This window comes from Daphnia magna, linkage group LG2 (genome assembly GCF_020631705.1).
Source record: "Daphnia magna isolate NIES linkage group LG2, ASM2063170v1.1, whole genome shotgun sequence".
In the NCBI taxonomy this organism is placed as follows: domain Eukaryota; kingdom Metazoa; phylum Arthropoda; class Branchiopoda; order Diplostraca; family Daphniidae; genus Daphnia; species Daphnia magna.
Window position 1 is genome coordinate 571,208 of NC_059183.1, and position 25,143 is coordinate 596,350.

At 42.2% G+C, this 25,143-nt stretch overlaps 12 protein-coding genes and 1 pseudogene across 15 annotated transcripts; 8 read left to right on the top strand and 5 right to left on the bottom strand.

Annotated features, from left to right (window-relative positions):
* The first annotated feature begins 52 nt into the window (after positions 1–52).
* LOC116915541 lies at positions 53–808 on the top strand. The gene is made up of 3 exons (XM_032920701.2): positions 53–204; positions 284–423; positions 507–808. The coding sequence occupies exons 1-3, from the start codon at positions 136–138 to the stop codon at positions 580–582; spliced, it is 285 nt and encodes a 94-aa protein (XP_032776592.1). The 5' UTR covers positions 53–135; the 3' UTR covers positions 583–808.
* A 743-nt stretch (positions 809–1,551) lies between these two features.
* LOC116915482 (larval cuticle protein 65Ag1) lies at positions 1,552–2,609 on the top strand. Its single transcript, XM_032920640.2, has 3 exons — positions 1,552–1,708; positions 1,801–1,952; positions 2,038–2,609. Exons 1-3 carry the CDS (start codon positions 1,700–1,702, stop codon positions 2,393–2,395), a joined length of 519 nt encoding a protein of 172 aa, XP_032776531.2. The 5' UTR covers positions 1,552–1,699; the 3' UTR covers positions 2,396–2,609.
* A 741-nt stretch (positions 2,610–3,350) lies between these two features.
* On the top strand, positions 3,351–4,282 carry LOC116915483 (larval cuticle protein 65Ag1). The gene is made up of 3 exons (XM_032920641.2): positions 3,351–3,489; positions 3,586–3,737; positions 3,823–4,282. The coding sequence occupies exons 1-3, from the start codon at positions 3,481–3,483 to the stop codon at positions 4,178–4,180; spliced, it is 519 nt and encodes a 172-aa protein (XP_032776532.1). The 5' UTR covers positions 3,351–3,480; the 3' UTR covers positions 4,181–4,282.
* Positions 4,283–5,223: 941 nt separating this feature from the next.
* Positions 5,224–6,132, top strand: LOC123466260 (cuticle protein 3-like). Its single transcript, XM_032920615.2, has 3 exons — positions 5,224–5,342; positions 5,438–5,589; positions 5,676–6,132. The coding sequence occupies exons 1-3, from the start codon at positions 5,256–5,258 to the stop codon at positions 6,025–6,027; spliced, it is 591 nt and encodes a 196-aa protein (XP_032776506.1). The 5' UTR covers positions 5,224–5,255; the 3' UTR covers positions 6,028–6,132.
* Positions 6,133–7,145: 1,013 nt separating this feature from the next.
* Positions 7,146–8,111, bottom strand: LOC116915473 (larval cuticle protein 65Ag1). Its single transcript, XM_032920630.2, has 3 exons — positions 7,951–8,111; positions 7,672–7,823; positions 7,146–7,582 (listed from the first exon to the last, which is right to left on the bottom strand). Exons 1-3 carry the CDS (start codon positions 8,005–8,007, stop codon positions 7,225–7,227), a joined length of 567 nt encoding a protein of 188 aa, XP_032776521.2. The 5' UTR covers positions 8,008–8,111; the 3' UTR covers positions 7,146–7,224.
* A 1,400-nt stretch (positions 8,112–9,511) lies between these two features.
* Positions 9,512–10,414, bottom strand: LOC116915494 (larval cuticle protein 65Ag1). The gene is made up of 3 exons (XM_045169018.1): positions 10,268–10,414; positions 10,053–10,204; positions 9,512–9,964 (listed from the first exon to the last, which is right to left on the bottom strand). Exons 1-3 carry the CDS (start codon positions 10,274–10,276, stop codon positions 9,613–9,615), a joined length of 513 nt encoding a protein of 170 aa, XP_045024953.1. The 5' UTR covers positions 10,277–10,414; the 3' UTR covers positions 9,512–9,612.
* A 1,010-nt stretch (positions 10,415–11,424) lies between these two features.
* Positions 11,425–12,316, top strand: LOC116915462 (larval cuticle protein 65Ag1). Its single transcript, XM_032920619.2, has 3 exons — positions 11,425–11,561; positions 11,674–11,807; positions 11,877–12,316. The coding sequence occupies exons 1-3, from the start codon at positions 11,553–11,555 to the stop codon at positions 12,202–12,204; spliced, it is 471 nt and encodes a 156-aa protein (XP_032776510.1). The 5' UTR covers positions 11,425–11,552; the 3' UTR covers positions 12,205–12,316.
* Positions 12,317–12,914: 598 nt separating this feature from the next.
* LOC116915501 (cuticle protein CP14.6) lies at positions 12,915–13,703 on the bottom strand. Its single transcript, XM_032920658.2, has 3 exons — positions 13,590–13,703; positions 13,390–13,520; positions 12,915–13,306 (listed from the first exon to the last, which is right to left on the bottom strand). The coding sequence occupies exons 1-3, from the start codon at positions 13,596–13,598 to the stop codon at positions 13,009–13,011; spliced, it is 438 nt and encodes a 145-aa protein (XP_032776549.1). The 5' UTR covers positions 13,599–13,703; the 3' UTR covers positions 12,915–13,008.
* A 1,179-nt stretch (positions 13,704–14,882) lies between these two features.
* On the bottom strand, positions 14,883–18,830 carry LOC116915478 (pupal cuticle protein Edg-78E). Of its 3 annotated transcripts, none has more exons than XM_045169017.1 (3): positions 18,769–18,830; positions 18,471–18,691; positions 14,883–15,292 (listed from the first exon to the last, which is right to left on the bottom strand). In XM_045169017.1, exons 1-3 carry the CDS (start codon positions 18,775–18,777, stop codon positions 14,971–14,973), a joined length of 552 nt encoding a protein of 183 aa, XP_045024952.1. In that variant the 5' UTR covers positions 18,778–18,830; the 3' UTR covers positions 14,883–14,970. The 3 variants fall into 3 exon arrangements, with proteins under 3 accessions (XP_045024952.1, XP_032776528.2, XP_032776524.2); XM_032920637.2 differs by lacking the exons at positions 18,471–18,691; positions 18,769–18,830 and adding exons at positions 15,377–15,594; positions 15,666–15,806; XM_032920633.2 differs by lacking the exon at positions 14,883–15,292 and adding an exon at positions 17,966–18,388.
* LOC123466265 (larval cuticle protein 2-like) lies at positions 16,319–17,285 on the top strand. Its single transcript, XM_032920616.2, has 3 exons — positions 16,319–16,467; positions 16,538–16,773; positions 16,866–17,285. The coding sequence occupies exons 1-3, from the start codon at positions 16,459–16,461 to the stop codon at positions 17,191–17,193; spliced, it is 573 nt and encodes a 190-aa protein (XP_032776507.2). The 5' UTR covers positions 16,319–16,458; the 3' UTR covers positions 17,194–17,285.
* Positions 18,831–19,444: 614 nt separating the features above from the next.
* Positions 19,445–20,390, top strand: LOC116915451 (endocuticle structural glycoprotein SgAbd-1). Its single transcript, XM_032920598.2, has 3 exons — positions 19,445–19,580; positions 19,659–19,888; positions 19,971–20,390. The coding sequence occupies exons 1-3, from the start codon at positions 19,455–19,457 to the stop codon at positions 20,296–20,298; spliced, it is 684 nt and encodes a 227-aa protein (XP_032776489.2). The 5' UTR covers positions 19,445–19,454; the 3' UTR covers positions 20,299–20,390.
* An 890-nt stretch (positions 20,391–21,280) lies between these two features.
* LOC116915474 (endocuticle structural glycoprotein SgAbd-1) lies at positions 21,281–22,200 on the top strand. Its single transcript, XM_045169014.1, has 3 exons — positions 21,281–21,372; positions 21,437–21,681; positions 21,757–22,200. Exons 1-3 carry the CDS (start codon positions 21,331–21,333, stop codon positions 22,082–22,084), a joined length of 615 nt encoding a protein of 204 aa, XP_045024949.1. The 5' UTR covers positions 21,281–21,330; the 3' UTR covers positions 22,085–22,200.
* A 1,756-nt stretch (positions 22,201–23,956) lies between these two features.
* Positions 23,957–24,947, bottom strand: LOC116915480 (annotated as a pseudogene). The gene is made up of 3 exons (XR_004390049.2): positions 24,808–24,947; positions 24,555–24,727; positions 23,957–24,481 (listed from the first exon to the last, which is right to left on the bottom strand). The product of XR_004390049.2 is annotated as a larval cuticle protein 65Ag1-like (transcript).
* Between the last annotated feature and the right edge of the window lie 196 nt (positions 24,948–25,143).

A 25,143-nucleotide genomic window follows, 5' to 3' on the forward strand; every position in this document is an offset into this window, starting at 1 on the left:
CAGACGCGATAGTCTGGAAGAAAACAAAAATAGCTTGCGGAAAAAGAGTGAAACGCAAGATACTGTCATGCAAAAAACTAGGTCAGTTGGCACAGTCGTTCGGCAATTGGATTCTACTTTCCTTTCACCAACTATATGAACTCGTCTGCAACTAGCCGTAAACTTCAGTTCTCTAACTCATCATCCAGAGTCGACATGAAGCTGGTAAGTAACTATATGTCTGGATGTTACTGCATTTAAAAAGAAAGTTGTCTGCAAGTTTCATTCTAACGACATTTCTCAGTTTCTTATTTTGCTTCTCTTGGCCGTTGCTGCCGCCGCTCCGTCCAGCAGTAAGACGGAGGAGAAGGACATCAAAACCGCCGAGGTCACCATCGTGAGCCAATCCGATGTTCGTCACGTTAACGGCACAAACGAATGGAAGTAATCGCATGGCTTTAGCTTTTCTTAAAATGACTTGGGCCACTGTCTAATTACAATTCCGTTCTTGTTGATGGTCTCAATAGCTACGCTCTATCGGACGGCACTTCCCGCTTCCAGATGTGGTTCCCGAAACCCAGTAGCAAACCAAGCAGAAGGTAGTGATTGTCTAGAATAACTCTCCCAAGACATCACATGCGTGATGAAAATCGTTGATGCCCTTAATGCACTTGAAAAAACGAACCAAGCCAGAGAAATCGAATCCCTGCCCAAACGAGAAGGCCATCTGCGTCTTTCTTATCGTTTCGTTTAACTATTTAACGTGTCTAGCCTATAAAATGACGCAACTTCTTTATTATGCAAACAAATACAAAAAGCTTTCACTATTGTTGAAATGTGCATTTAAATTAGTGGCAGGTCTATGAAATGATTCAAACCTATGAACCATTGACATATTAACGTCGACTGATCACGCTGTCGTTTAATGCAACATTTCACAGCACGATCAAAGCAAAGCCAACTGAAAAAAGTAAAACTGAATATGCCTTTGCTAGATTCACACCCCATTTTCGGAGAAATACTCAAGGATTCCTTAAATACAAGATGTTTGAAAGACACGGTGATTGTAATTCAACCTTCATGGCATCAACAAAAAAGATCTCCCCACCCCACAAAGGAAAACAAACGAGAAATAAAATAAATAAGGGAAAAGCATGTGATTGTCTTTTTCCAAGTAATTTCAAATTGTTATGAGTACCATAATTGTAGTCTACTCATGTCGCAATCAAGAATGTGATATATATGGCGCTAAAGGTTCGTCTCTGAAAGTATTATGGAATAACGATTACAAAAAGCAAGACAATCATTCAAAAATGTTGTAACAAGAAGATTATTTGGAAAATTTTTCATTTCTCCCCTTTTTTACATGAATTTAATACAACGTTGCGCGTTGTATCCTCCAACATGTCAAATTCATGGAATAACAGAAATGGATTTCAGTCAAGAACTTGAGTGACGAAATTGAATTATAGGACACCAAAACTATTTCCTAACTCATTCTAAGAATCTTTTCCAAATTCGGATTGGACATTCGTCAAACATAGAGTACCCCAAAAAGAGAATGGATCAGTCAAATATACTAGTCGATTGGAAAACTATCATGTGATCTGTTCTATGCAATTGGGTCAGCCGACAGTGGCCTATACAGCCCTTCACCAACTATAAAAGCAACGACTTGGAAGAGAAACAGTATCAGTTGTTTCACACAATCGAATTCAACATGAAGCTGGTAAGGAAATCAAACGAAACATTTTTTTTTTCCAGCAATACCTTTCAACACCACTCAGATTAACTATAGAGCACTGTACTATTTTCTTTCAGTTTATCATCGCCGCTGTCTTGGCCGTTGCTGCCGCCGCTCCTTCCAGCTACAAGACGGAGGAGAAGAAATACGAAAAGGACTACAAATACCCAGAGATCGTCGTCACCGGCCAATCTGATGAGCGCAATCTCGATGGAAGCAGCCAATGGAAGTAAGTTTAACTTCTAACCATCTAGTCGTTCATTCATCCGGAGAAACAAGGATTTTTCTAAACCAAATTCCTTTTCCGGATGCAGCTACGCCCAATCCGACTACGCTACCCGTGCCGAATCCCAGGCCCAGAAGAAATTCGTCGTCACCAAAGTCGATGACTACGGCAAAGAAACCAAAGAGGAAGTCTACGGTAACACCAACCAGGGATCTTCCTACTGGGTTTCACCTGAAGGCGAGAAATTCACTTTGACCTGGGCCGCTGATGATGCTGGATTCCAGCCCGCTGGTGCCCACTTGCCCGTCGCTCCCGTCCATGTCTACGAGCTCCCAGTTGCTCCCGTTCATGAATACGAACTCCCCGTCGCTCCCGTCCACGAATACGAACTCCCCGTTGCCCCAGTCCACATTCCCTTCAACGGAAAGGGCTACAAAATCTATTAAATTATAATACTTTGACCGAATATGAACTGTATCCATCTGTATTCGATGAATTGCCATTGAACAAGGTGGTGTAAATATAAAATATCACACTTCAAAAAAGTCGTTTTACTTTTCTATGCTCTCCAATCATTCGAACACGGAGAGATGTACACATTACATTAATTCAATACCTCTCAATTATGACCTAACGGAATAAATTTAAGGAAGAATGCTATTATTAAAGGATCAAACTCAACATCCCATGTAAAATTAAATCTCTTTTCATTTACTAGTTGCAGTAATGAGTCAAATAGACACGGATAATATTGAATTAAGACACATCAATAGGATATAATTTTATGATTCAGCAACATTGGGTGGAGGATTGTTTCTGCTGGGATGAACTAATTCAAAAGAAATGGAAAGTAATCTCAATTTTGACGGAAAATTGGTGTGCAATGTCCCAATTGTTATACGTTATCAAAACGGGTTGAATCAAATGGAACGGGCCGTATAAGTCTATTACTGGAAAAGTGAACCCAATTAAATAGCATTAGAACTTAGCGTCCCTAACTTTACATAATTTTGCAACCATACGGGCGTGGACCATTCATTCCGATCATTAAAGGAACCGGATTGGGACCAGCAACTTAAATTGCTTTTAGAACAGGATCACTCCAATATCTATATACAGACCTTTGTTTAGAAACAATGTGTCAAACTACTATATAACATCATAGTAAACGGATAACGAGTTTGAGAAAATTCCCACGTATATTGCAAAACTGTGTCTTTCACAATTGTGTCTCGTCATCTCGAAAGAAATAGAATAATTGACATTTATCTATTATAGCCCGTAACTATTTAGAAACCCTGATAGACACAAATCACAGGAGTGCACGAATACGCGTATAAAGGCATATGCAAACAAGGGTTTAAGAAAGAGAGAGTGTCTTCCATAGTATGGCACCGTTAAGAAACACGTTCTTATACGTGACAACTAGGTCACACCCATCCTTGTTTTTGCATTCCCCAAGCCAGGTATATAAGTGCACGCGTAGGAGAAGGATAGCATCAGTTGATCAACACAATCAAACAAACTCAACATGAAGCTGGTACGCAATAAACAAAAGGATTCTTTTTGGCTCCGAAATCCTTTAAAACAATTAAAATTGTAAGACATTTTTCAACTAAAGGTTTTTTTTTAACAGTTCATTATTGCCGCTGTCTTGGCCGTTGCTGCCGCCGCTCCTTCCAGTTACAAAACGGAGGAGAAGAAATACGAAAAGGACTACAAATACCCAGAGATCGTCGTCACCGGCCAATCTGATGAGCGCAATCTCGATGGAAGCAGCCAATGGAAGTAAGTGTCGCCTCTAATCGTTAATCCCTTCTTTTCCCGGTGAAGCAAAGAGTTTGCTCAACAAAATTTTCATTTCTTGGTGCAGCTACGCCCAATCCGACTACGCTACCCGCGCCGAATCCCAGGCCCAGAAGAAATTTGTCGTCACCAAAGTCGATGATTACGGCAAAGAAACCAAAGAGGAAGTCTATGGAAACACCAACCAGGGATCTTCTTACTGGGTTTCACCTGAAGGCGAGAAATTCACTTTGACCTGGGCCGCTGATGATGCTGGATTCCAGCCCAAGGGTGACCACTTGCCCGTCGCTCCCGTCCACGTCTACGAGCTCCCAGTTGCCCCCGTTCATGAATACGAACTCCCCGTCGCTCCCGTCCACGAATACGAACTCCCCGTTGCCCCAGTCCACATTCCCTTCAACGGAAAGGGCTACAAGATTTATTAAATCAGCAACGTTTAATTAATGCCACGGGTTTTTCGATTATGACGTCTTCTATCTACATTATTTATCTACTTCTTGTAAATAATACAATGCAAACAGCCTAAATTTCGGTATTCATCTTGGTTACTATGGGTTCAAAAACATTAAGAGAACACTGATTCAATTTTCAACAAACGAGGGTTGAATGATCGGAAAATATATCAACATGTTTGAGCACAAATTGACTGGCAATGTCACGACAAACTACGGCCTTCACGACTTCAATTGTTGGGTAGACAGAATGGCTTAAATCAAAACGTCCTCCGTCACGACAACAAATAATTTATACTAACGTTTCCCCGTTAACGAATGTAGGTCTAGGTCTAGATTATGATAAGTACGACCGACTATGTGAAAACTGTAGGACAACAAGTGGCGTCTATGGGCTTGTTGAGCAGGATTCACAAAAAACAAATGCGTGTACCTGTTTACCTCTAATGGAAAACCAGAGCCAATTGTATCACTTTTGCAATGCGGTGGGTTTTTCGCAAGGTCGACGTCTCGGACTAATCTATTCAACAGTTGAAAGTAGAGTCAATAAAAACAAAAGCTGACTCCTGGCTACCACAAAACAAAAGTAGGTCAACAAGCAAGGTTTTCACGCAAAATGGAATACTATTCAAAACGAAGGTGACAAAAGTTACTTTGAAATAAGCATTTCCGTAAATGCCAGCATTTTGAGATGAGTAACGATTTAGAAATCGGTGAATGGCACATCTCATTCTTAACTGATACATGCGCAGGGAAAAGCAAGTAGGTTAACCCAAAAAAGACGTAGTGTGACCAGAAACAGAAGATTCAATTCGATTAGGGTAGAGCGAAAGTATTTCTGTCAGTTGCCTTTCAAAAAAACATGCGAGGTTAGAAAAATTGTAGAATTCCATATGCAATCAATGTCTACGTAAGGGAACGAAAAGCATCAAAGGACGTTCTATGCACTTCCCATGGGCGAGGCTAACAACAAAATTGTTCTGTTACTACACCGATAAAGGAAACTATACATGTCCTTTAGACAAGTAGGTCACAGCAAACGTACCTGATGTTTCCCTTCACTCGACTATATAAACTCACGGGTGGCGGATCAAAAAGTATCAGTTGTACAACAACCGAATTCAACATGAAGCTGGTAAGCGCTAAAACAAAAGAAATTTCAATCAATCCAACCCCACAACGAATTTGAAACATCTTCAGTTTGACTATAAACTTATCCTCCAATTGCAGTTTATCATCGCCGCTGTCTTGGCCGTTGCTGCCGCCGCTCCATCCAGCTACAAGACGGAGGAGAAGAAATACGAGAAGGACTACAAATACCCAGAGATCGTCGTCACCGGCCAATCTGATGAGCGCAATCTCGATGGAAGCAGCCAATGGAAGTAAGTTTAGCTTCTAATCATCTAGTCGTTCATTCATCCGGAGAAACAAGGATTTTGCTAAACCAAAACTTTATTTCTTGATGCAGCTACGCCCAATCCGACTACGCTACCCGCGCCGAATCCCAGGCCCAGAAGAAATTCGTCGTCACCAAAGTCGATGATTACGGTAAAGAAACCAAAGAGGAAGTCTACGGTAACACCAACCAGGGATCTTCCTACTGGGTTTCACCTGAAGGCGAGAAATTCACTTTGACCTGGACCGCCGATGATGCCGGATTCCAGCCCAAGGGTGACCACTTGCCCGTCGCTCCCGTCCACGTCTACGAGCTCCCCGTTGCTCCAGTCCATGAATACGAACTCCCCGTTGCCCCCGTCCACGAATACGAACTCCCCGTTGCCCCAGCTCTCCCATACTCCCGCACCGGACCCGGCTACTAAATTATTAAATTATCAAAGTGTTATTGATGTCATCCACCTTACCAATATATGCTCCACAACAGTTGTGAATATGTTGGTGTAAATACAAGTGCCGTAAATCAAAAATCAATTAAGTCTAGTCTACCAATCTTCCGCAACAGTAACCAATTTCCATCCGGCTGTTTTGCACACCACAAACTTAACTGAAAGAGACTAAAGGTAATAGACATAATTTTCATTTTACATTCGATAGTGGATTACTTTGGAAAAAACCTAATATTATGTCAACAACTTACTTTTCTTGGGATATTGTCCCTGTTTTCACATTGCCATCAAATCACTTTCTGGCGAACTTGATGGACGACTTCTTTCAAAATGATGTAGCCTTGTTCAGTATCTCCACACGAGTGTCGAATATCGAAACAAAATCGAAACGTTTGACGCAGCACTAGGATACCGTCCACACGCTTAGCAACCATCAAATGAGACTCATTTTCAGGGTCACTTTCATTCCAGGAAGTACTTGCTAATGACAATGTCTGGAGTGTAGGCTCGAAAACGAAGGCCTCCGTTCATGTCCTTCCTCTCAACGTTGGCGCATTCCGGGAAAGGCTAATCAAAATGTAGAAACGTCGAAATATGTTCGGACCTGCGTAGGGGACGGTAACGGTAAGGAAAATTGGAGTCAGGTTGCCTTTTCACTGCAAATTCCACAAATGGAGGAAGAAAACGATAAAGAGTGGAACATTTTCACACCAACTTTAGCGAGTCGTCTCAGGAGATTACGATGCGATCAGGTTTTCGTTCAGGTGTTTAAAGGCATAATCATGTCACGCTCAGCCATACAAGTAGAGTACACGCTCGATTTACTTTTCGAATTCCAGCCATTGGATACAAAGATAAAACATATCTTTAACATTGCAATCCTTTATTGCTGGAACAAAACGTCCGTTCTCATTTGGCTTCCAGGTGAAAAAAAATGTCGGGAGAATCCTTTGCATTGTGCCTTCAAATCTGAGGATTTATACTTAACCGAGACGGTCAAACGGAGAATTGGCGGGAATTACGAAAGATATGAGGAAACTTTACTGTTTCACACTGCTAGTTAAGGACCCAAAATAAAAATGTGCAACGTGTCGTTGATGGTAGAACGTTGGCATTTTGCACGCCATATTTATTTGATATAGATTTCTTTCCTCAAGGAACAATCATAATAACTTAATAGATTTTGTAGCCCTTTCCGTTGAAGGGAATGTGGACTGGAGCAACGGGGAGTTCGTATTCGTGGACGGGAGCGACGGGGAGTTCGTATTCATGAACGGGGGCAACTGGGAGCTCGTAGACGTGGACGGGAGCGACGGGCAAATGGGCACCAGCCGGCTGGAATCCAGCATCATCAGCGGCCCAGGTCAAAGTGAATTTCTCGCCTTCAGGTGAAACCCAGTAGGAAGATCCTTTGTTGGTGTTTCCATAGACTTCCTCTTTGGTTTCTTTGCCGTAGTCATCGACTTTGGTGACGACGAATTTCTTCTGCTCCTGGGTCTCCTCACGGGTAGCGTAGTCAGACTGGGCGTAGCTGTAAGATTGCAAGCGCATGATTTAGAAAGTTGTACTTTTTCAAGTATATAACTTACTGTTGATAGTGAACATTGAAAATGTACTTACTTCCATCTGCTGCTGCCATCGAGATTGCGCTCGTCGGATTGGCCGGTAACGACGATCTCTGGGTATTTGTAGTCCTTCTCGTACGTCTTCTCGTACGTCTTGTAGCTGGAAGGAGCGGCGGCAGCGACGGCCAAGACAGCGGCGATAATGAACTATACATCAATCGAATTTAATTAGCAATCAGAAGGAGAGTTTCTTGGCTTTGAGGTCGTCCAATTGTTCAAGTTTGCAATGGGCAAATGGAAACCAGCGTTTGCTGGGCAAGCCAATGTAACTCACCAGCTTCATGGTTGTTGTAGGTCGGTTAGTTTGAATGTAACTGATACCTTTTTGCATGATCAGATCTTATATTTATACGTGAGCAAAAGACAGTAATCTGCTCTTGACCTACAATATTGGGAAGGAGAAATTGTTTGCCCGCTTCGTGATTTTTGTATTTTTTTACAGCCAGCCCAGTCTCCGATGTTGGGTGTTTTTCCTACACCGTAACATTTCTTTTTTTTTTCTCCTCTTACTTCTTTATAGCATTGAAGCCTCCTTTCACTTTATGTTTTATTTTATTTTATTAATACTAGTTCCTCTTAGGCTACTCCATATAGCCAACGTTGGCCGACTGCCATTAAAAAATGCAGTCGGCAAGCTGTCACGTAACGGAAAATGAATTGAAATAAATCTCTATGACTATAACAGCAATAAAAACGCCAAAATGGTACAGACTTGAGTTGGAAAAAACAATTTTGCAAAGTGGGTTCTTCCATGGAAACGCCAGAGATCTCTCAAGCCTTTTTGTTGCAATATTTTTGGTCTGACGTAGCCTTCCCCCCTAGGGTCGACTTACCTGTGGCTTTCTCCTACACTGACCCAATTGTCTGTCCGAATTCCTCGACAGCCGTCAATCGTTTGCGCCAGACCACCACATTTATTTTAGTTATTTTGGGGCTTTTTTTTTTTCAAATCACTTGCATCGTTCGCTGTAATTACTGCCATGCCCTTCAAACGTCCATGACTTTCACCTATGAATGGGTTCCGCAAAATTGCGTCGGGCGCTTTTGTGTTTATCCATGCCGATGGCATTTCAGTGAAACAAAATAAAATAAAATATTGCGTGCATGTTCTCATCATCTATTTGATATTTGCGATAAGTATACGTAACTGAAGGTCACATTCCAATAGACATTTAATGATGTGATACAATGGTCTCACCCTGTTATTCAAAAACCCGTTTCTCTTTTTAGAAAAAAACAAACAAACAAAACAAAATCAAATTGGCAAATAATTACCTGTTCGAAAGTGATGAATAGGAATGTAGCGCACCATTTTCGTTTACGATAACTGTACAAGCATTAGGTACTTGTAAACTTTCGATTTTTTATTTTTTTTATTTGGTGCGTTGGAATGAAATTGATCCCCTCTAGGAGCTTTAACGGTATACCAACTAGTAACAGACGGTTTGAACACGCCCAGTGTTTTTGGTCATTTAAATTTACATTTGTGAGTTGCTGGATGAATATCAAACAGTTTTCTATTATTGAGATGAGAAAAGTCAGCGGGGACGAAATAAAACTTCATGGAATTTCGTCATTTACCGGAGAGACCCATGAATATAACACAATAGCGACGCGGATGCCCTGTCGGTATAGTTGATACTCTCGGTAGCATCAGACATTTGGATGAGTGCTGCACGATAGTCTGAGCGGCTCTAAGTTTACGTGTAATATTTCTGCTATTTTAGAGACACCAAAACTGAGTTTGGTGAAGTAATATGACAGTCGAACGTTTATAATGAAGTGCCTCGTTCTGCCCACAGGTGCCAATGAGAAACGTAACAAGTCACTATGAGTTTTAAGAGATTATTTCGGTATATTTATGACTTTGATAAATAAATTGGCCTAATTAGGACGCACAACATGATCTTGATGTGTCTGACACAAAAAGGCTAATTTAATAACCGAGACCAGTGCGGGAGTAAGGGAGGGCGGGGGCAACGGGGAGTTCGTATTCGTGGACGGGGGCAACGGGGAGTTCGTATTCATGGACTGGAGCAACTGGGAGCTCGTAGACGTGGACGGGAGCGACGGGCAAGTGGTCACCCTTGGGCTGGAATCCAGCATCATCAGCAACCCAGGTCAAAGTGAATTTCTCGCCTTCAGGTGAAACCCAGTAAGAAGATCCCTGGTTGGTGTTACCGTAGACTTCCTCTTTGGTTTCTTTGCCGTAATCATCGACTTTGGTGACGACGAATTTCTTCTGGGCCTGGGATTCGGCGCGGGTAGCGTAGTCGGATTGGGCGTAGCTGCATCAAGAAATGAAATGTTGGTTTAGCAAAATCCTTGTCTTTCTCCGGATGAATGAACGACTAGATGATTAGAGGCTTAACTTACTTCCATTGGCTGCTTCCATCGAGATTTCGCTCATCAGATTGGCCGGTGACGACGATCTCTGGGTATTTGTAGTCCTTTTCGTATTTCTTCTCCTCCGTCTTGTAGCTGGAAGGAGCGGCGGCAGCAACGGCCAAGAGAGCGGCGATCAAGAACTGAAATGAAAAGTAGAGAACATTTCAGTAAGACGTTGATGGAAAATGAGTGATGTTTTCTACCAGCTTCATGTTGAGTTTATCTGATGAATTGAACAACTGATGTCTAGGATTGGCCTGCAACAGGGCTTATATAGTCAGAGAAAGGTGAGCCCTTTTGAGTACTTTCGTTTGATGACCCAGTTCTGAAGAACAGACCCCCAATACCTCGCCGTGTTGGGTAAAACCTTTACGTGCGGTTTCAAGCGATTGCCATTGTTGATTTAAATTTCGCTGCCGTTATGGGTATCTACTTATTTGGATATGTCGCAGAAAACCGATAACTATACAAGGATTATAGACATTTTTTCGTTTAAGCCCTTCGATTTTATGGCTTGATGACAAAGAGTGAACGATAAATCCTTTGGAATATTTCTGATAGGGTCATTGACAGTCGAAAAGGTTATCTAGATGTATATCTTTTTCAGAACCGAGAATGCACATTCTCTTTTAAACACGGAAAAGAAAGGAATAAAATTAAAGCGGCCAATTTCATTGAATTGCAAGAGTGATTCAGTTACGTGACGCCATTTTGAGCCTTAGAAATTATACGATGATAAGGAATTGAACTCAATATTACTTATTCAGCTTACGTGCTGCTACTACAGCAATACGGATTTCAATTTGGAAAACATGTTGACGATGGGTTGGGAGCCAAATGCGATTCGATTCTAACCACTGTTAACAACTGCTGCTGTAGCTGTGGTGGATGTGCCCATATCGTTTATACAGCCCTTGATTACGTGGCTCTTTGTTCATCTACTAGATCTGTCAAACCATAGGTCGCATTGAACTTTGGTTAAAATCAATTTGAAATCGAATCACGTCACGATCTCAATTTGTTTCCGATTTTCCTTACGTTGCATAATGCAATGAAAGTCGTCGTAAAGTCGAGTTTCCAAAAACAGGGCCATGACGTACGTGTGATTGGTTTAAAATAGCAAAATATCAAATATTGTCATCTCGCAGTGGGATATCTTTTAGACGGACAGACCTTGAGGAAAAAAAAAAAGTGGAAATTTACTGCCCTCTAGCCAGTAGTGGCCACTATAAAAAACGATGACAAACAAGATATGCATATTTAAATAAACATTTATAGCATTGGCCACCTTCAATGGGCAAAGAAAGTGAGAGTCCTGAGTCCTGTTTCTCTCCTAGAATATGGCACCGTTCCTATCCTATCTTGCGTCTTATAACGAGATAACTAGGTCACTCAAATTCTAGTCTGCCCTTCACCTCGTCGACTATATAAACTCACGTTCGGCGAACAAGAGCGTCAGTCATCCAAACACCAACAACCAAAATCAACATGAAGCTGGTAAGCATCAGCCAAAACAAGAATTACTTATTTTGAATTATTAATTTTATACAATGAAGTGCAAAACAAATGAAACAATTCAAAATGGACTAATCTGCATTTTTCTTTTCAGTTCTTGATCGCTGCTCTGTTGGCCGTTGCCGCCGCCGCACCTTCCAGCTACAAATCGAAGGAAGATGAATACAAAGCGATTACCATCGTGAGCCAATCGGACGAGCGTAACCTCGATGGCAGCAGCCAGTGGAGGTAAAATCCTTGCTTCTTTGACATCATCAAATACTCAGACTTGAATATACAATCTTCTGTTACTTGTAGCTACGCTGGTTCTGATGGAACCACCCGCGGCGAATCCCAGGCCCAGAAGAAATTCGTCGTCACCAAAGTCGATGATTACGGCAAAGAAACCAAAGAGGAAGTCTACGGCAACACCAACCAGGGATCTTCCTACTGGATCTCCCCCGAAGGCCAGCGATTCACTTTGAACTGGGCCGCTGATGATGCTGGATTCCAGCCCAAAGGTGACCACTTGCCCGTCGCTCCCGTCCACGAGTACGAGCTCCCAGTTGCCCCCGTCCACGAATACGAACTCCCCGTTGCCCCCGTCCACATTCCCTTCAACGGCAAAGGCTTCAAGATCTACTAGATTCTTCCTCTTCAACTGATTAGATATATTAATATAAATTATTTCCTATACGTTCTTTCCCGGCATAACATTGAATGTGTTGTTGTGAATAAACACAGTAGATGTAAAAGCATTTTGACAAGTTGTCGTTTTTGGAAATTTCTTTCGAAGGGGGTGGTCGTATACTTTCTCCTCGTTCAATTTCGGTCAGCATGACAAGCAAAACAAAAAGCTGGTAGATTGAAAGGAGTTGTGCCGAAGAGAAAATGCAAGACAATGTTCGTGACGTGACGCGTGTTTACCCTTATCGTCTAAAGAATTTCTATCGTAGTTCTACTACAAACGACCTTAAATGGACAGGATTTGCCTTGCAGTTTTTACCTGCACTTTATCTGATTTCCAAGGTGGCAGGTAATTTACGGGACTGATTACCTTCACGATTTATTTACAGTCTAGATGCTGTTCAACAAGTTTTCATTTTCTTATCCGTTGGGTCGCATGTCATTTTGATAGACAAGAAGCTTAAACTGTAAATGTAGGACTTGACAATTCTAAGAACTTAAAAAATGGCGGAAAGTTCATTGGTTATTAAATCTACAGTCCATCATATAGATGTGATTGCTTTGGCTTGTGTATGTATTCCAACGGTATAGTTTTCGAAAGCACCATTACACAGTAATTAAAATCAACCATTTATTCCACTCACTCAATAGATGGAGACCAAAATCAAATGCGTTTGCATCTACGTTTATTCACAACACATTAAAGGCATTCTTCTATAGACAACACGGAAATAATTTATGCGACGTTTCTTGTAGGGGGAATCTAGTAAATCTTGTAACCCTTTCCGTTAAAGGGGATATGGACGGGAGCAACGGGGAGCTCGTATTCGTGAACGGGAGCAACGGGCAAGTGGTCGCCCTTTGGTTGGAATCCAGCGTCGTCAGCGGCCCAGGTCAGAGTGAATCGCTGGCCTTCTGGAGAAATCCAGTAGGACTTTCCTTTGTTGGTGTTACCAAAGACTTCCTGTTTGATTTCCTTGCCGTAAGAGTCGACGGTGGTCACAACGAATTTCTTTTGCGCCTGAGACTCTTCACGGGTTGTTCCGTCAGATCCAGCATAGCTATACATACACGCGGCCATCCGTTAGCAATTCATGGCAACAACAACATTTGAATGCGAAGGAATAGCGAAATAGGATATTACCTCCATGCGCTGCTTCCGTCGAGATTGCGCTCGTCGGATTGGCTCACGATCGTGATTTCAGGAGCTTTGTACTCCTTTTTGTAGCTGGATGGAGCGGCGGAGGCAACAGCCAAGACAACAGCAATCAAGAACTTGAAACGAAAATGAAACTTTGCGGTATGAATTATTGAATCATATATGCGTATGATTTTGAAACTTACCAGTTTCATGTTGACGGTGAGTGATAGGCTAGCAGACTGATGGTTTGCGTTGATCAGAAACACCTTTTTATAGTCAGAGGTGGGATGGACGCTTGGACGCCTCCGCTAGTCGACCCAGTTTTTTTACATTTACAGAACAGTGAGCGATTGGCATTTTCACTCTCGACGCCAACTTATCTGTGGCTCAGCGGGGGTTCATCACGCCCTTTCATTTTCATAACATTTTTCCAATTTTGTTTACAATTTCCATATGCAAATTCGCTTGCAAAAAAATAAAATAATACGTAATGAATTTCACGTAAAACTGTTTTCTATAGAATTTGGATGAGTTTAATACTTCTTATGTAACCATAAAAGATTGAAATGAATGGCCGTAAAATAGGCAAATTCTAATGAAATGTGCGAGGTAAAGTTGTAAGAGCAGGAGGATCTATACTTGTTCTATACGTGGGGAAGAGGGGTTATCTCTTTTTGGGCAAATTAAAGGCTACTAGCAGAAGTGCATAATTAAAACTGTTGAGGTCTTACTAAAAAACAGTTTTTCTGACCTAATTTTGCGACCGAATTCTTTGAAAGTCAAAGACATACCAGCGTCCGCGTTTTAGATGGAGCGTTGAAGAATGCGCAAGGTCCTCCAGACGTCCCTGACTTTGACTTTCGCTCATGACTCGCTTCGTTTAGACAATCGTTTGGGTTTCCCCTTGAATGCCAATAGCAGTTTCAACTGAGCACTTCATGTTAATCCAGTAAAAAAAAATAATATCACATCCTGCTCGGTGGTAAATACAATATAGGTGGTCAAAGTCAAGGACTCTGGAGCCGTATTGAATTGTGGCTTATTTAAATGCGGTTAAGTTTGTTTTGCCGTTCTCTTTTTCTATTCCGCAATAGAATTACTATGGCTGTTATATGCAGGTTGATTAGTCGTACCAACCTCGGTAGTACGACTAACTACTAATAGTTAATTGCTACTAGACTACGTAATTATGTTGTAGGCAGAAAAAGAGGGTTGCGGGTATCGATGATTGGCTGTCTATCCCACCTTGTTGGAAATAGAAGTCTAACCAACAACAATTCTTGGCGGCTAGTAGGGTAGGGTGGCTATATCAATTCATGCAATGATGTGTGGGGTTGTGCTTTAGCATTTGATTGCTATGCAGATGTGACGGGTTCGAGTCTCCGTTCTTCGTTCTTTTAGATGGTAATTGACATATACCAAAAAATCATGCAAAATCGAAATTTCTTTAGTGTGTCCTAACTGTCTCTATTCTCTTTTTTAACATTGAACGGATATAAGACATAACTTGCGTTTATTTTAAATCAATAAGTTAGACTTGCACGGTTTATCTCATACATATTTCAATCACAAAATCATTATTTCTTAATAGCCTGGTCCAGTGCGCGAATAAGGAAGAGCAGGGGCGACTGGAAGCTCGTATTCGTGGACGGGAGCAACTGGGAGCTCGTAGACGTGGACGGGAGCGACGGGCAAGTGGTCACCTTTGGGCTGGAATCCAGCTTCATCAGCCACCCAGGTCAAAGTGAATTTCTGGCCTTCAGGGGAAACCCAGTAAGAGGATCCCTTGTTGGTGTTGCCTAGGACTTCACCGTACGATTCTTTTCCGTAGGAATCGTAGGTGACTCCTTGCATCTTCTTCTGGACCTGAGACTCTTCGCGAGTAGTGTAGTCAGACTGGGCGTAGCTGAGGGTTGAAAGAATTTAATGGAAAGAAAATGAACATTTTAAAACCCTATGTTGGTGAGAATAAGGAATGAAATGCACTTACCTCCATTGGCTGCTGCCATCGAGATTGCGCTCATCAGATTGGCTGGTGACGGTGATGTCAGCGTATTTGTTATCCTTGTTGTAGCTTGGTGCTGGGTAGGCTGGAGCGGGGTAGCTTGGGGTAGGATAACTAGGAGCAGGGTAGCTAGGAGCTTTGTATTCCGGCTTGTAGCTGGAAGGAGCAGCGGCAGCAACAGCCAAGAAAACGGCGATGATGAACTATACGAAAAGAAATGGGAACTTTTCTTTAAACGATGTAAACCAATAAAATCAAAAGAAATGCAGTTTACTAGTTTCATGTTGACTACTGTTGAAGAGTTGAACGACTGATGCCTTCGTTCACCTTCAGACGGGTTTATATAGCCGGCAAAAAACTGGGTGTGTCGTTTTCCATTTCGTTTCGTTTCTCGAACTACCTTTTGAAAGTAACGATCGCCGTCCTTTGGTGGTTAACTTATTTGGTTTGCATTCCAGGCTTAAACTAGATCATATTCATTCCCATGCAAATCAGGTGATAGCATTAAAAAAAACAATAATTAACAGTATATGCTGAGTGTAGTGCTTCATTGCTTTTAGTCCATATCAAATGGCATAGAGGCAGCAGCGTAGATCGATTTCCAACAGATTCCATTTTTATTAGCAGTTCATAAATATAGCAAAAGTTCACCCTTCAGGTGTGACCTACTGAGATAACGAAAATTAAAAGACGTAGTAAAATAGTTTGGTTTTTGAATATACCATCGCTTTTACCCTAAGCTGACAGTTGACTCGCCAGGTGTAAATTTATTGACAGTCTGGCAATAACTTGCAGGTTGCCAATATTCAGTTCAAATCTTACAATCGAAGAGAATAAAAAGAAAACATGCGCCAGCCAAAAGAAAACAATCTGTAAATGTGGCTAGTGTGAAAAGTGAGAGTGCAGCAGCATGTTTTGCACAACGCCCAAACCTATCCTGCTTGAACGAGACTGGCTGCCAGAACAACTAGGTCAACTGCATGTTCCGTGCCATTCACTCCACTATATAAACCCAGGAGGGGAGGACCGAAACCATCAGTTGTTTAACAAATCAACCGGGTACAACAATGAAGCTCGTAAGACATTTAATCGCTAATTCTCAATGAGTCCTTTTTATCTCAAACTAATTTTTACATTGGTCAACAGTTCATCATCGCCGCTGTCTTGGCCGTCGCTGCCGCTGCGCCTTCCAGCTACAAAGCTCCCAGCTACCCAGCCCCAAGCTACCCGGCACCAAAGTACCCTACTCCAAGTTACCCCGCACCAGCCTACCCCGCACCGGCCTACCCCGCACCAGCCTACAACAAGGATAACAAATACGCTGACATCACCGTCACCAGCCAATCTGACGAGCGCAACATCGATGGCAGTGGAGCATGGAGGTATTTTATCCGAATACTTACATTACCATTTTTAAAAATTCAATCTGAATCTTGAGATTAAAATGGACTTAAAATGATGATTTGTTTCTTAGCTACGCCCTGTCTGACTACACTACCCGCGAGGAGTCCTACGCCCAGAAGAAATTCCAAGGAGTTACCTACGACTCTTACGGCAAAGAGTCCTACGGTGAAGTCCAGGGACACACCAACAAGGGATCCTCTTACTGGGTCTCTCCCGAAGGCGAGAAATTCACTTTGACCTGGGTTGCTGATGATGCTGGATTCCAGCCCAAAGGTGACCACTTGCCCGTCGCTCCCGTCCATGTCTACGAGCTTCCAGTTGCTCCCGTCCATGAATACGAGCTCCCCGTTGCTCCCGTCCACATTCCCTTCAACGGAAAAGGTTACAAGATCTACTAAATTTCTGACACACAATTGAATGTTTAAGATATGTCCCATAATTTATATCCGATATCGTATGGGTGGTGTAAATAAAAACGCAATCAACAATAGCCAAGATCGTTTTTCAATTCATTAAAGTAAAGAATCACAAAGGTAACGTTGCTGTTTAACCCGATGGATACATTTTTAAGTTTCCCATTTCATAATAGTGTGCTCTCACTAACAGAATATTAAAGCAGAATCGATCGCAAGTAAAGAGTTTAAAGTAGTAGATAGTTTAATACTGTGCACTGTCTTCCAGCGTTTATGGGATGTTTGCTTTCCGTATATTTGTGTCCATGTCTGTTGGAATATGTCTATCCAACCGTCAGGTGTAAAACATCACCGAGGACTATATACAAATATGATAAAAATCGCTCCTCGTTCATTGAGTGTTTTCTCTGGTACGTTTGGCTATAGCCAAATGCTCGTAGACAATTTACTCATTAGCTAAATAAAGCCAAGTACGTAGCTCCTTAGCTCATAGGTACCGTCATAAGTACTACATAAATCGTGCCGGCTGTACTCTCAAAAAATAAATCCCGAAAAGCCATAAAATTACTCGAGGAAAAAGAAATAATTTGGCATCAACACTTCAAAAAATGTCTGATTTTTTTTCAATCTTCTGAATTATCTTTATCAACGGTGACTTAATTGATTTTCAAAAGCGCAACAGAGCAATAGACTATCAATTGGTACTATTTCATAAATGCTTCGGCATACTTGCTTGCTTCATAACATTGGACGGATGTAAAAACATATTTTGCGTTTATTTGACACCAATAATTTAACATTTACATGTGTCACATCATTCAGATTTGTTCTCGGATTTCACTAACGAAAGTGGAGAACTTAATAGCCGAGTCCAGTTCGCGAATAAGGAAGGGCAGGTGCGACTGGGAGTTCGTATTCGTGGACGGGAGCAACTGGGAGCTCGTACTCATGGACGGGAGCGACGGGCAAGTGGTCACCCTTGGGTTGGAATCCACCTTCATCAGCCACCCAGGTCAAAGTGAACTTCTGGCCTTCAGGAGAAACCCAGTAAGAGGATCCCTTGTTGGTGTTGCCCATAACGTCCTCGTAGGTGGCCTTTCCGTAAGAATCGTAAGCGACTCCTTGCATTTTCTTCTGAACTTGAGACTCTTCACGAGTGGTGTAGTCAGACTGGGCATAGCTGTGGATTGAAACAATTAAATTTATTAATAAAAGGATCTTTAATCTCTAATTTAATAAGATAAGGAATGAAATTCACTCACCTCCATTGGCTGCTGCCATCGAGGTTGCGTTCATCAGATTGGCTGGTGATGGTAATGTCGGCGTATTTGTTATCCTTGTTGTAGGCTGGTGCGGGGTAGGCTGGTGCGGGGTAGCTTGGAGTAGGGTACTTTGGTGCCGGGTAGCTTGGGGCTGGGTAGCTGGGAGCTTTGTAGCTGGAAGGCGCAGCGGCAGCGACGGCCAAGAAAGCGGCGATGACAAACTGTACGAAAAGAAATGAAAACTTGTCAATAAGCGATGCAATTGTAAACCAATAAAATCAAAAGAAATGCCGTTTACCAGTTTCATGTTGAGAGCTGTTGAAGAGTTGAACAACTGATGTCTTCCATTACCTTCAGACGGGTTTATATAGTCGGCCGAATATTGGGCGTGTCGTTTTCCATTTCATTTCGTTTCACGACCTACTTTTGAAGATCACCGTCCTTCAGTGGCTAACTATGATTTACATCGCAGGTTGCGGTTCTCGCAATGTAGTGGTTGTGTTCGACACGTATCTGCCGAAAACATTATGCTGGTGCCTATGCTTCAGAACTTCTATCATCACCGGTTGATGATCGTAGGACCTATAGGAAATAATCGGACATCTCTGCGATTTCCAAAAGTTGTTCGCTTTGGAAAAGTCAAGGAAAAATCAATGGGGAAATCAATATATCCAGTCTGCATTTGCATTCAGTTCGTCTAAATAAATGTTTCTAACCCTTGGTTAAAACTGGACCCTCCAAGAGTAGCAACATTGACAGTCCAGCAAATTGCAGCTGCGCCCACGAATGAAAATTTTTGGTAATGAAATCATTTTCAATTCATCAATCAAAAAAGCTTAATGAATTGAATTAGTATATTCAATCAAATTACAGTCAAGAAAAACAATTGTCAGCCAAAGAAAAAAAAGAGTTGCAATGTGGCTAATGTGAAAGGTGAGAGTGCAGCAATTTTGCACAACGCCCAAATTCAGCAGCTAGAACAAAATGTGGCTGCCAAAACAACTAGGTCAACTGAATGTAATTCACCATTCACTTGACTATAAAAGCCCATGTATGGAGAACCAAAACCATCAGTTGCTTATCAAATCAACACAGTACAACATGAAGCTCGTAAGGCATTTGATTCCTAATGCTCAATGAGCTGAAGAACATTTTAGATCTTAAACTAATTTATACATTGGTCAACAGTTCATCATCGCCGCTGTTTTGGCCGTCGCTGCCGCTGTTCCATCCAGCTACAAGCCGGAATACAAAGCTCCCAGCTACCCAGCCCCAAGCTACCCGGCACCAAAGTACCCTACTCCAAGCTACCCCGCACCAGCCTACTCTGCACCAGCCTACAAGGATAACAAATATGCCGACATCACCGTCACAAGCCAATCTGACGAACGCAACCTCGATGGCAGCAGCCAATGGAGGTGAGTGAATTTCATTCCATATCTCATTAAATTAGGGATTAAAGATACTCTTATTAATAAATTTAATTGTTTCAATTTACAGCTACGCCCAGTCTGACTACACCACCCGTGAAGAGTCCCAGGCACAGAAGAAAATGCAAGGAGTCGCCTACGATTCTTACGGAAAGGCCACCTACGAGGACGTTATGGGCAACACCAACAAGGGATCCTCTTACTGGGTTTCTCCTGAAGGCGAGAAATTCACTTTGACCTGGAACGCTGATGATGCTGGATTCCAGCCCAAGGGTGACCACTTGCCCGTCGCTCCCGTCCATGAATACGAGCTCCCCGTTGCTCCAGTCCATGAATACGAACTCCCCGTTGCCCCCGTCCATATTCCGTTCAACGGAAAGGGATACAAGATCTACTAGATTTCCGACACATAATTGAATATTGAAGAAATGTCCCATAACTTATATCTTGATACCGTATGCGTGGTGTAAATATAAAAGCAATCAACCTATCCAAGTTTGTTTCATTTCATTGCAATAGGGTTTCATAAAGGTTTCGTCCAGTATAAAACATCATAAGTTTATGGAAACCTCGAAATATTTCATAATGTAGATGAGTTTTTCTTTTATAGAAAAAAAAACAAAACTTCTCGATCAAATTATTCTAAACAAAATGCTTTAACTCGAGACTGTTTCATGACAATCAAAACTCAAACGCGTTGGAATTAGGTTAAAAAGTCTTACAATAAAATAATGGGATCTTTATCGACCACACCCAACATTCTTGCGGTTGATCTAGGCTTCTACAATTTATCGCCTGTATTGGCTATATGTCGATGCCTGTTTTGAATCTCCATAACGCCCCGTTGTGAAATCCTTGAATTTTTATTTATGGAGGCCTGAATTCCTATGTTGCTACACTACGATTTTCATGCCTTTTGGTTTTCTTCATAATCCTTATCTTAAAAAGAATATTGCACCGCATAGAGTGAGCCTATTACATAAAATACTGCGTTAACTTATTAGAAAATCAGTCAACAGCAAACAGATTGTGTTAATGCGACCTGCTGCGCCAGTATGAAGGTGAAATGTTTACCCTGTCCGAATTATTGAAATTTTTCGTTAAAGTCTAACTTTTAGGCTGCTGGATTTAGGTGATGGTCATCCGATTCAAGTCCCAATTAAATCTCATAACCTATAGACTATAGGAAAGTCGATCAAGCGCTCATATTACAGTTTGCTTGGGATGGTCAGAAAAAATTAAAACTTGTCATAATGAATGATACTTCATCTAAACTGGATTGGCAAAGTGAAGGGATTCGAAGGGCCAGCTACACACACACATTCACGCACAGCCGAATGAAAATGTAATTTGGTTGAAAATTGGGTCATTTCATGGGTGATCAAATATTTCCATTCACCGACTATATAAGCCAGGATTTCGCAGACCGAATGTATCAGTTGTTTTACTCAACCGAATTCAACATGAAGCTGGTGAGCAACAACAAATCGTAAAAACTCATTTCCATTGTTTCTAATATTGAAATGTCTTTGGCAGTTTGTCATCGCCGCTGTCTTGGCCATCGCTGCCGCTGCTCCTTCCAGCTACAAGCAGGAATACAAAGCTCCCAGCTACCCGGCTCCAAGCTACCCCGCCCCAAAGTACCCTACTCCTAGCTACCCCGCACCAGCCTACCCCGCACCAGCCTACTCCGCACCAGCCTACAAGGATAACAAATACGCTGACATCACCGTCACCAGCCAATCTGACGAGCGCAACCTCGATGGCAGCAGCCAATGGAGGTAACATTAAAGATTGACCCTTCGAAAGTGAACACATCTTTCAATATATGCTATTTTTCATCTTATGTAATAAAGCTACGCCCAGTCCGACTACACCACCCGCGAAGAGTCCCAGGCCCAAAAGAAGATGCAAGGAGTCGCCTACGATTCTTACGGCAAGGCCACCTACGAGGACGTTATGGGCAACACCAACAAGGGATCCTCTTACTGGGTTTCTCCTGAAGGCGAGAAATTCACTTTGACCTGGAACGCTGATGATGCTGGATTCCAGCCCAAGGGTGACCACTTGCCCGTCGCTCCCGTCCATGAGTACGAGCTCCCCGTTGCTCCCGTCCATGAATACGAACTCCCCGTTGCCCCCGTCCACATCCCATTCAACGGCAAAGGCTACAAGATCTACTAAATTATTGAACACCCGATTGAAAAAATAATAATTTAAATCCACGTGTTTTATGCCTTAATGCTTTTTGTGTTGTCGGTGTAAAACACGAGGAAATATAAAGCGAAGACTATCTCAAATACTTTGCATTTTTTTAAAACTAATTTAATTACAATAGCTGAGTTAGATTAAAGGCGGTGCTTTTATGCGAGGAAAACTAGAGAGGGCTAGAACATTACAGTTCTACTTGATTTCATATGTCACAAGGCATTTTATGGGTCATTTAGAGTTCGGTTGTTTTAATCACATCTTGAAGCTATGGTAAATGCATATCCTTCCGTCACTATACTTAACTATTTATCGGTAGTTCTTTATAGTTCTTTGATCAGTACCTTCTTGGTCATGTCTAACACGGTCTTTTTCATGCTGCATTTCTGCTTCATGCCAGCACGCAAAGCTCCAAACCACCAACCATATACATCGCCCAAAGTGTTTGAATTTCGCAAGTGAAACCGATATTGCTATAAATATAACACATTACACACGTGTTTGCAATGTAATTGCATTCATAACGAGCATAGCGAAACTACCGTTGCACCGGAGGTAAGCCCTCGGCAAAGCTCTTTTGGGCGCTGATACTAAACGAGTCTACCTGAACATTTTTTTTTTTTTTAGCAACACCATGGCAAAAATTCAAAAAAATAAAATGGCATCACTTTACGCTCTCTCCTTTACAGCTAAACGCACCAACAAGTTCCCCCGCCATCCGTTGCGTCAGACACCATGTCTGCAAAGACGTCTGTTTTCGGTCGTTCAAACTCCCATAAAAGGTCCGTCGAATGTCCGTGACTTTCACCCGTGATTCGCTTTCGCAAAAATCACATCGGCCTTCCAATAGCCACCAACAAAGATTTCATTGCGGAAATCTAAGTTATTCTATTTTTAAATTCACGTTATGACGAGCTATAATGATAAACATGTCACCGTCAAATCACGGCGCACATAGCGCTTCGTTGAAAATATTATGAAGCTGAATAGAAAGTGGCTGTACTCTCATCGTAAGTCATCGCAACATTACCAGACAAACCGATGGCTCATATTTGGAAAGCGCGCATTTTTACAACGTTGCGTGAAATCTCGCTCTATAGGCAAATTTTTCATTGTTATGCTCCAGACTTTCAGGCCAGGGTCATCGAGTCATCAAATCTCTCCCCTGCTGTGGGTACAAACCTTTTTTTTTTTTTTTTGTTTTTGGTTTCTGTTACAAATGAAAAGACAATCCCTGATTTCGTGATAGCCTCTAAACTAAACCGACAGCATCCGTAATCTCAATTTCTTTAATGAATATTCAATTAAGGCCATGGCCGTTCAATCAGCGTCGTCACCTCTGCGACATCCACCATTTCCCGCGTTCCAGAAATGATTGCAAACCTGTTTCGAATTTTTAAAAAAGGGAATCAAAAATTCATTATCCAATATGGTTAATGTCCCGGAACAGTTTTCACTGCAGATTGAAACAATCATTTCTTGCAATAATCACAGCTAGAGCCTTGCGCAATCGATTAGGAATAGGACAACGTTAATATGCAAAATAAAATAATAAAATAAAATGCCAAGTTGTTTGCTTCTGGTAAGTTCTTAGTTAAAATGGTTGCCATAAAACGTTGGATTTTGAAGCCAAAAAATCAAGTTTGCCACCTGACCAACAAACGAATTTAATTTAGACCCTTTGTTGCATGATAACACTCGAGAAAGCGCCAAGGTTTCTCATTCGAACAAATTCTTCATCTCGCTCTTGTGCATTCCACAACTTTCTAGCGTTGATGGGAAAGACCTAGTCCAAATTCGTGAGTATATCACTTATAGCATCGTACTTGATGTTTACAGACCCCGAACGAAAGAGCTCTACGTGTTAAACAGCGTTGTGGGGAGAAACTTGATTGAACTAATAAACATTGCCGAGTTCTTTTGAAATAAACGAAAGGCGCTGCTATAGACATTTTTTTTTAACGTGAGCGTAGGTAAAATATATTTGTTTTCACACCAATAAATTACATTGGCATAGTTATAGGATAGATGACACGATATTTGTCAGGATTTTAATAGCCGAGTCCGGTGCGTTGGTAGGGCAGGGCGGGGGCAACTGGGAGTTCGTATTCATGGACTGGAGCAACGGGGAGCTCGTAGACGTGGACGGGAGCGACGGGCAAGTGGTCACCCTTGGGCTGGAATCCAGCATCATCAGCAACCCAGGTCAAAGTGAATTTCTGGCCTTCAGGGGAAACCCAGTAAGAGGATCCTTTGTTGGTGTGTCCCTGGACTTCACCGTAGGATTCCTTGCCGTAAGAGTCGTAGGTTTTGCCTTGGAATTTCTTCTGGGCGTAGGACTCGTCGCGAGTGGCGTAGTCAGACTGGGCGTAGCTAAAGAACAAATTGAAAAGTTAGGACCGAATTGCGATCTCGAGGTGCAAATTGAATTTGTAATAAAGAATACCTCCATGCACCACTGCCATCGATGTTGCGCTCGTCCGATTGGCTAGTGACGGTGATGTCGGCGTACTTGTTATCCTTGTAGCTAGGAGCGCCATAGGGAGCAGGGGCTTTGTAGGCCGGCTCGTAGCTGGAAGGAGCGGCGGCAGCAACGGCCAAAAGAGCGGCAACGACGAACTGTTAAAGACAAGAGAAAACGTTTTCAGTACTCAATGTCGAAAAGCGCCGATAGGGAAGAAATTGTTGGGTTGTTTTACCAGTTTCATGATGTTGTCTTGGGATGACGAGTTGAACAACTGATGGTTTGCAACGACGGCGGACGAGTTTATATAGTCGGCGAAGGGAGCGCTGCTTCAACACTTTCATTGCTTTGTTGACCCAATTTTTTTACATGCAGGCAGCAGTCGAGCGGTGGGCCATTTCACTCTTTTCCGTAAGTCATTCGTGAGCCAGACAACGCCCCTTGATTCATCAAATTTCACCATTCTCATCGCCAACATTTAGTTGAAGAACTGTTTGGCTTCAAAATGATACGTTTCGGTTCATTATCACACCCGCTCCCTTTGCGATGGTGCCGTTCATTGAAATCGATA